This window comes from Sphaerodactylus townsendi, linkage group LG03 (assembly GCF_021028975.2).
Source record: "Sphaerodactylus townsendi isolate TG3544 linkage group LG03, MPM_Stown_v2.3, whole genome shotgun sequence".
NCBI lineage: Eukaryota > Metazoa > Chordata > Lepidosauria > Squamata > Sphaerodactylidae > Sphaerodactylus > Sphaerodactylus townsendi.
The window spans coordinates 175440071-175449104 of record NC_059427.1 but is presented as its reverse complement, the minus strand read 5'-3'; the positions used below and the strand labels follow the sequence as shown (position 1 = coordinate 175449104).

General features: G+C 47.0%; 1 protein-coding gene across 2 annotated transcripts; it reads left to right on the top strand.

The window, feature by feature from the left end:
- The first annotated feature begins 2794 nt into the window (after nucleotides 1–2794).
- On the top strand, nucleotides 2795–7586 carry ABT1 (activator of basal transcription 1). Of its 2 annotated transcripts, none has more exons than XM_048491728.1 (4): nucleotides 2795–2918; nucleotides 4013–4303; nucleotides 5423–5598; nucleotides 6672–7586. In XM_048491728.1, the coding sequence occupies exons 2-4, from the start codon at nucleotides 4087–4089 to the stop codon at nucleotides 7008–7010; spliced, it is 732 nt and encodes a 243-aa protein (XP_048347685.1). In that variant the 5' UTR covers nucleotides 2795–2918; nucleotides 4013–4086; the 3' UTR covers nucleotides 7011–7586. The 2 variants fall into 2 exon arrangements, with proteins under 2 accessions (XP_048347685.1, XP_048347684.1); XM_048491727.1 differs by lacking the exon at nucleotides 2795–2918 and adding an exon at nucleotides 2961–3284.
- Nucleotides 7587–9034: the final 1448 nt, after the last annotated feature.

The following is a 9034-nucleotide window of genomic DNA, read 5'->3' as shown; positions in this document are numbered from 1 at the left end:
AATACATGACTCATAGGGGCTGTGGACGTGCGAGAGGAAATGTTCCTGTCTGGGCCTAATCCATACCTGGGGGTATGTACCTTTTGTCCCTTTGTCCAGGACATCTTGTGACCCGTGAGTCACGGGGGTCTTGTGACCGGTGAGGATGCTTGCCCAGAGGGCAACAGATGGCGCAGGCATTCCTGTGCTCTGTCTGAAGCTCTGCTGGGTTCGCAGGCTCACCCCTACACACTGCTACGTTCCTTAGGGCAGCCAACTCTGGGTTTCGAAATAGTTAGAGATTGGGAGGAATGGATCATGAGGTTCAGAGAGGATATTCATTATTTATTTGTTTGTTTGTTTATTTTTATTTGCATTTGGAACCCGCCCTCCCCCAAAGGGTCAGGGCAGCACACACTACAGCACCAACAATATAACTTCAATACATAACATCAATTCATTAAATTCATTAAAACAATCTAATACATAATTAAAATGGATAGCAACAAAACCCACCTCCCTGCCTCCATACCCAGGAGAGGCGGGGGCAGTAGATGGATCACAGTTTCCCCTGTACATGTAGCCTGTGGGTGACCTTGGGCCAGTCACAGTTCTCTCCAAACTCTCTCAGCCCCACCTGCCTCACAGGGTGTCTGTTGTGGGACAGCCGGATAAATGCCATAGAGTCCCTCACACAAAACAGCCAGTTTCTCCAGGGGGAAATATTACCACCTGTAGTCTGTGGAGTTCAGTTGCAATTTTGAGCGATCGCCAGGCCCCACCTGGTGGTTCTACAGAAATCACTCTGCACCCATAGCTTGCTTCTGATAACCAATTTAGTTTCCAAGTACATGTACATGTACAATTGCAAATTAACAATAGTTTCCTAACCAAGGAACACTGGATACAGAAGGTCACAGAATATTCATAAATAACAAAACTAACAATTTTTAATGGACAGCCATATAGAGAAATTTGTAGAACAGTGAAACCTTTTCAGACTACCTATTGAGAAAATATGGTAGAAGATACATAATCTCAGGATTTGAGAGTTAAAAGAAAACAGCAGACTGAAATAATATAGAAATTATAGAGTGTAACCACTAAGATGTTATATTTTAATTAGATGCATGAACCTAGAACTGATTAGAATTCAATAGTGAGACAGCGGGAAGTCATAGTTTGGATATTTTCTTGCTTTCTTTTCTCTTTTCTCTTTCTTTTCTCTTTTGGTATTTTATGCATATGTTTTTATGGTATTTTCGTATTTTGGTATTGAAGTCGGCCCGCGGGGGTCGCAAGGAAGAGGCGAGACGCGGTTATATCATCCGGTGGAGAGAGCCAGCAGCAGGAAGCGTGATCCGTGGATCTGGCAACTCTGCTGTGTGCTAGTCCCTGGCACCTTTTATTAGGGTTTACGATAGGGGCGTGAATGGGAGGCGGGAGAGCGGGAGAATATCATATGATACATGACATCATGGGGTTGTCTACGTGCGGGAGGAAACGTTCGCGTCTGGGTCTAATCCATACCTGGGGGCAAGAGCCCCTTTGTCCCTTTGTCTGGGACACCTGGTGACCGTGAGTCAGGTAGTTCATGACCTGCTTGTGACTGGCCAGTGAGGTCACAGGGGATGGGTGAGCATTAATGCTCAGAAGGACACAGATGGCACAGGCATTCCATGCGCTCTTTCTGAGGTTCTGCTGGGTTCGCGGGGCTCATCCCTACAGGTATTTTATGCATATGTTTTGTACTGGTGTGGTGAGGTGTGAAAGTGTTTGTGTTTACTGCTATTTCTTTTCATGTTTCTATAGGTTGAGAAAATAAAAATGTAGAAAACTAACAATAGTTTCTCTTTTGTTTGTTCTGCAGGTTCCAATTAAACACACAGGAGTGCAGAAGAACATCTGTTGTGTCAGGCCACACCTAGTGTATGGTCCTGTGCAGTTGTGTTTTATAACGACTGTCAAAGAAATAATACCCAAGAATCAAGTTTTGAAATAGAAGAAAGGTGTTTACTGTGCAGAATAGGTATCTGTCAGGGGGCTCTCGATGAGAGACACACTCACCATACAAAAGACCTCATCTTTTATAGTTTCCAAGAATACATACATCATGATTCATAATCATACCTGCATATACATAACCCAAATAATCATTTTCCCATACGTGCTTTCTTCCTTCACATTAAAATTAAATGTGCTAGTCTGATCCTTTCTTGTTACACAAACACTGGAATTTTCCTCTTCGGCAGGGTAATAAACTAAATTCTGACCAGGATAACCAGTTTCCAACATTCCTAAGAGTGGATTAGTTCTTTTTCACAGGGTGAAAGATTTCACATACAACTTACTCACTTTAAAAGGTTAGAAATGATTTTGACAAATATACTATGTGATTCTAGTAGAATAGACTTATAGTAGAATACAAGTAGATATAAATCTCTCATCATTTCAGTGTTCATTAAAATATAGAAAAACACATTTTCAATTATTTAAACAAATTCTTTTCTATTCTAATATTTGATGTCTTTATTGCCATGTTTATTTCACGTAGGCATCCCATATAGCTAGTTTTAACAAACAAGTCTATAAAATATGTCTTTTGTCACGTCTCATCTAAACCCCGCCTCCTCTCGCGGGGCGGCAAGAGCCGGAGAGGGAGGAACAGCCCTTCGCCACCCAACAACTTCCGCCCAACGTGCAACGCCCACGACAAGAGAGATTTGGCAACTTGGCCGCCGACAGTTTCCTGACTCGATGGTTTTTAACCGGAAGTCTCCTGCCGCTCTAGCCTTTCCTCTCCCTCTCTCTATGCTCTCCCCTTCCTTTTGGGGCGGAGCCTGTGAAACAAAGCATGGAGGGGCGAGCATCTTTCGGAGAAGCGGAAGTTGGGGAGGATTGAGGAGTTTGCGGGCTAAACGGGGCTTGCCAACCTCCAGGTGAGGCCCGGAAATCTCTTGGCCTTGCAGCTGATCTCCGGATCACAGAGATCCAATCTTCCTGGCTGTTTTGGAGGGTGGCTCATATAACCGTCTGCCTCCCCTCCAGATCCCCCGGAATCTCCCACGTGGGCTGAATAGCCGTGAACTGTTAAGGGTATCACTGGACCGCCTGTCAGTCAGCGTGCTGGGAATGGAGCTTCGGGGTGTGGGGAAGGTGGCGCAGGCAGGAAGCGTTGAGTGCGCCGCTCCTCCTCCCTCTACACACACACGTGCGGGGTTTGCAAACTGTCTTTTTGTCACAATTGGCTGGTCGTGGCTCACTAGAGACAGTCTACAAGACGGAGGGTGCAGCAGCAATTAATGGTAAATAAACTACAACAGCTGTTGCACTCTGGCTATGAAAATCTCTCAGATGCATATATACACAAACTTATATCATTGTTCAACTTATATATTTCATTAGTTATAATCACAATCACATATAATAGATTAATATAATAGAATTTGGACTTTGTCCTGTGTATAACTTTTTAATTATCACTGGCCACGTACAGAATATTTACAAACGTGGATGTATATGAAATTACGTTGATGAATTATTTTGTATTTAACAATTTTTGATGTATATACTTCCCCGTATGGAAGTTTGAATTTATGGAAGAGTATGAACTGAATACTTACCTGGCTCAACATTGATGATCCTGGATTTACCTGTGATGATTTTGGACTTACCTTTTGGATGTTACTTGAACATATGTGATTGTGATGATAACTAATGAAATATATAAGTTGAACAATGATATAAGTTTGTGTATATATGCATCTGATGGATCAGTTAGGTTTTTAAAATGGCAAAAAAAACCTCCCTTTAGATATTTGTAGACAATGGTGACTTGTCCACTGATCCAGAGGTTGTAAATTACCCATGCTAGATTGAGTACGGCGTAGGGTGTGTAAGCAGGGGATAGGCCTTGTCCTTTGTGATTGCAGGAGAGCTGTTTTTCCCAAAACTGTCTACATGGATAATGAGCTTTTTTCCAACCTGAAAGACAATCGTCTGTCTCGTTGCCTTTCTTTATGGTTTTCCCCAGCACATCACCCAGCATTAATGATAAGCGCAACACTCTGGAAGAGAAGGGCAAAGAGAAGCAGCGGTTGACCCAAGATGTGTGAAGTAATAGATAGTAAAGACGGAGAAGTGGCAGAGAACAAGGAAGAAGAAGTTGATGCTGAGCTGGACCTTTCTGACCAAGGAGTCACCAAAAAGGTTTTGCCTGGCATAATTTACCTTGGTCACATCCCTCCTCGCTTCAGGCCCCGGCATGTCCGCAACCTCCTGAGTGGTTATGGTGAGGTGGGACGCATTTTCCTGCAGCCTGAAGGTAAGGGTTTGATCCTTAATGGTGGGGATGGGGTGGTGAATCTTGGGCCAGCCAGAGCCAGGTTCGATCAGTACTGTGGTGCAGGCCTATCAAGCATAACACCATGTTGGTGTAAACCAGGGGTCGGGAACCCGCGGCTCTTCCGCCGCTGTTCTGCGGCTCCATGAGCCGAGCCGTGGGGCCCCTCTTCACCCGCCCTGCAAGGAGCAGGGCGGGTGCATCACTTGCCCGGCGGCCGGCCAGGCCGAGCCGCGGGGCCCCTCTTCAACCCGCCCTGCAAGGAAAGCATGGTGCATCATCTGGCCCGGGCGTGCCGGCAAGGCCAGACGCTGAGCTTGTCTTCTGCTCTTCCGGCGGCCGGCAGGCGTGAGCCTTGAGGACTCATCTACGCCTGCCCTGCAGAAGCGGAGGTGTGTGTGGTGTGTGAGCTGGCAGTGGCGGTAGCGAGTAAGGGGGCAGGAGGCGGAGGGGCGAAGCGGGTGGGGGGGTGAGCTGGGGAGGGTGAGCCAAATGGCTCTGAGGGGAAAAGGTTCCCGACCCCTAGTGTAGACCAAGGTTCCCCATTAGGGTGTCGGTGGGAGCCATAGCACCTGCTGACACCTTTTTTTGTGTCCTCCAGGTGTTTTTAGGATACAGGTTGGACCAGGTAAGGCTTTTGCCCAGCAAGGTTTCCGTACATCTAGGAGCAATTTGATTGGTGGTTCAGATTTTTCAAAATGTTGCTTTGGCGGCTCCAGCCACCACAGCACAGATTTCTTCACTGAAGTATGACTGAAGTAAAAGCTGTGGCAAGTATTTTGCGGCTGGCTCCGCCTCCTGTGATAGTCATTTTGGCTCTGTTCCTCTGGCAGCCATTTTGTGCCTGTGCACACCATGCTGTGTCAGAATTTCTCAGAGGTACCCACAGGCTCGAGAAGGTTGGGAACCCTTTGGGTAGCCTTTCCCCACTTTCTAGTGCTGGCTCGTGTGAGGGGAGAGAGGTGAAGGGCAGGGAGATCCATCCAGAAACACGGTTACAGTGAAATGTGTTATCAAGACTGTGGGTGGCATCTGGATTGTAGCACCCAACCAGTGGCCCAGATTCGGTGCAGTGCAGTGGTCTCTTTCTGTCTTCTTCAGAGCAATTTATACGGAAGAAGAAGAAGAAAGCTGGAAGCAATGCCAAGAACTTCACAGAAGGCTGGGTAGAATTCCAGGACAAACGTGTGGCAAAGTTGGTAGCTGCCAGTTTGCACAACACGCCCATGGGTGTCCGCAAGAGGAGCCGATTCCATCACGATCTTTGGAATATGAAGGTGAGCAGGGTGGAACAAGGAAGGATCCTTCGGTTTTCCTGCTCTGTGTCTTAACTGCCTTAGCTTGCCGGTTGGCTGTAGGGAGGAAGGGGGAGATGGGACCCTCCTGGCCATTCTTCTCAAGTTGCCAAATCTTTTATTCCTGGACTTGCAGGATTCTGAAGCCATCCCCCACCCACCCCCATTCATAAACATTCATCAAGCTAACCTGCTTTCCTGTATTTTTTTGCAACGGGTAGGCATCTCTTGTGCCATGTCCAGGAGAACATTATAGCTAAGGTGATTGGTATAGATTTTGTGTGTCAGGGAGCTTTGGATTGGGACAGCCTCCTTAGGCATTCGCTCTTCCTGCAAAATGTTGAAATGGCAATTTTGCTCAAATTTGCTTCATATTGAAAAGGGAAATAAATGTATCTGTGTAGTTAGCTAAACCATATGCACTCCCCCATTGCACTTCTGCTCCTTCAGCGATTTTCTATTCCTCTGCCCGTTTTCTCCCCCCTCCCATGCCTATCAGTGACCCATCATGTGTGCTCCAGACCTATGAAGACTTCACTGCTAGGTGATGCCAACTTTCGGAATCAGGTGATTCCTGATTATGAGTCAGGTGGCCTCTGGATGTGTGTCTGGAGAATAGCAGGGTCCCAGAGAACACGGAAATTAGCCAACCCTGAGTTATGTGATTACTGAGTCTTCAGAAGAAGAAGTTTGGATTTATACCTGCCCTTCTCAGAGGGGCTTACAAACTCCTTTCCCTTCTTCTCCACCCAATGGACACCTTGTGAGGTAGGTGGGGCTGAAAGAGTTCTGAGAGAACTGTGACTGGCCCAAGAGGCTTTATGTGCAGGAGCAAGGAAACAAATCCAGTTCACGAGTTAAGAGTTTGCTGCTCAGGTGGAAGAGTGGGGAATCAAACCCAGCTCTCCAGACTAGAGTCTACCCGCTCTTAACCACTGCACCACGCTGGCTATTGTGAACTATTCTGATCAGCCATTGGTCTGGGAAAAGAGAAAACAAGTGATCATGACATTGACGTTTATTGAAGCATTAACACCTTTCCTTCTGGTCCCCAGTACCTGCACCGTTTCAGATGGACTCACCTAAGCGAGCGACTGGCGTACGAGCGTCAGGTGCGGCAGCAGCGTATGCGTGCCGAGGTCTCGCAGGCCAAACGGGAGACTAATTTCTACCTTCAGAATGTGGAGAAGAGCAAGCACTTCTCCAAGAAGGACAGTCAGGGGGAACAGGAGGCAAAGAGCTGGGGCTTCACACAGCGCCGCACCGAGGAGGAAATCCAGACCAGCAAAGGCAGCAGGCGTTTCAAGCAGCAGCTGGCTAGGGCTGCTGAAATCCAGGAGAAATCTCAGTCGAACCGTTCTCTGCTAGCAAAGATCTTCAATGCCCGGCAGTGATTGCTGGCCCCGAGGAGTTCAGCTTGCTTGTGATGGGGTTCTACCTGCCAGCAGCCTGGCTCTTACAAGCCACATTCATGGGGACACTCAGCGGCAGCAAAAAAACCCCATCGTGCCTGTTGTCATGTTTGCAGACATGTTGGGGATATGAAATGGATTGATATTTTTTTTTCTGGTGTGCAGAATCCCTCTTTAGAGCGCTGTTGGATTTCACATGATCAGCATGAAACCTTTCCCCTGTGGGGATTTGGGAGGAGTGTCCATTTTTCAGCTCTTCCCTTGACCACATGGGGGAAGGTGAGCTGGCGTTCTCTGGAATCCTGCTGCCAAAATTAAAGATAAGCTCATCCTCGCTTTTGAAAGCGTGGTGAGGCCTAGTTCCCATTTTTGGAACATGATGTAGTTTGTGAAATGCAAAGCTATCAGGGTCTCCTACCTTTGCTTCCAGCGCTAATGCAAGGTAGGAAATACAAAGTGAGAATTCTGGATAACTGAAAGAGACCTTTCCTAACATTGTTGTGGTTGCATAACATCTTAAGATATTGCCCAAATTTTAAATAAAATGATTTGAAGTTGGTGCTATGTGGTGTCAGTTGTCTAGAAATTTAGCAAATGAGGGAAAAAAATTTTAAGTGGTTTCTTGTTTTGCTGGTTAGGTGAAGGAGACAGTTGGCTTTATTCCAATTGTCTTTAATGTTCACTATTTCTGTTTTGGACCAGATGTTGGTTGAGTATTGGTAGCTAATTCAAGCACAGAGTTGGACCATCTTCCCTACAGAGAAAGCACTGATCATGTGAGGCTTTGGAGTTGAAACAAAACAGAGGGGGCTTGACAGAGGTTTCTAAAATTACCAGTGGGATAAAAGCTTTCCGGTTGTCCCATGACAACTAAAGTTTCTCAGTGGAATTGGTTGTGGTGGGTTTTCCGGGCTGTGTGGCCGTGGTCTGGTGGATCTTGTTCCTAACGTTTCGCCTGCATCTGTGGCTGGCACCTTCAGAGGTGTATCACAGAAGGAAGTCTGTTTCTCAATGGAATTGGTGGGTAGTAGATTCAGGACAAATGAAGGAAGTCATGGAAACAATGCAATACTAGTTTACAGAATTCACTCCCCCAAAATGCAGCAGAAGCCCAGTTCTGTGACCGGGGTGGGGGGGTTGCTAGCCACAATCTTTGCTCACTGGGGTGATAAGAGCCGCAGTGAATCTTCATTATGGCTCTTATCACCCCAGTGAATAAGGACAGTTGGTGGCCAAAAGCCCTCAGCCCCAGAACTGGTATTTCCCCAGGTGAAACCACTTTACAAGTCCAGTGACCCATTGCCACTAGTTTGTAGAAGAATCCCTCTGCTTAAAAATGTATTAGCGAGCTCAACTGCGAGCATGCTTGAAAACATTCAGGGGACGCTGGCAGCAGTTGCTTTCCTGATTTCAGAAGGCGGTCAGTGTCCTTCTCCCTTTTGGGAGGAGCTATGGCCCAGTGGTGGAACATCCGCTTGGCATGCAAAAGGTCTCCAGAGTTCGGTCCCCACATGGTGGAAATGAAAGACCGCAGCCAGAGAACCCAGAATGCTGCTGCCAGACTACGTTGGCAGAACTCATGTTGATGGACCAAAGGTTTGATCCAGCATAAGCCAGCTTCATGTGTTCATGCGCATCTGGAAATGCAAGCGTGCTCTTGTGTTCCGGACCACAGCCCATTTTCCAAAAAACAGTTTGAGAAACTCAGAGGGAAAGTCTGCTCACAATGAAATGGTGTCTTCGAGATGAAGATCCAAAAGCAGGGCTGTTTAGGATTACGGGCCTGGAAGAACACCAATTACCCACCAGCACCCTGGCCCGGGGTAGGACAGTAAGTGCGTTGGGGCAAGAAATCTTACCCCAAGGGAAGCAAGAGCATGTCTGATGCGGCTTTTCACACCAGAGCAAGGTGAGACTGGGGAACACCAGCAGTGGGTAATTGGCCAGAGTAAGAACATAAGAACAAGCCAGCTGGATCAGACCAGGGTCCATCTAGTCCAGCTCTC

What these genes read in the sequence shown, in the direction of transcription:
- ABT1 (XM_048491728.1), top strand. Translation starts at nt 4,087, where the DNA reads ATGTGTGAAGTAATAGATAGTAAAGACGGAGAAGTGGCAGAGAACAAG. An exon ending in CATTTTCCTGCAGCCTGAAG is followed by an intron (nt 4,304 to 5,422) that starts GTAAGGGTTTGA and finishes TGTCTTCTTCAG; the next exon opens with AGCAATTTATACGGAAGAAG. An exon ending in ACGATCTTTGGAATATGAAG is followed by an intron (nt 5,599 to 6,671) that starts GTGAGCAGGGTG and finishes TCTGGTCCCCAG; the next exon opens with TACCTGCACCGTTTCAGATG.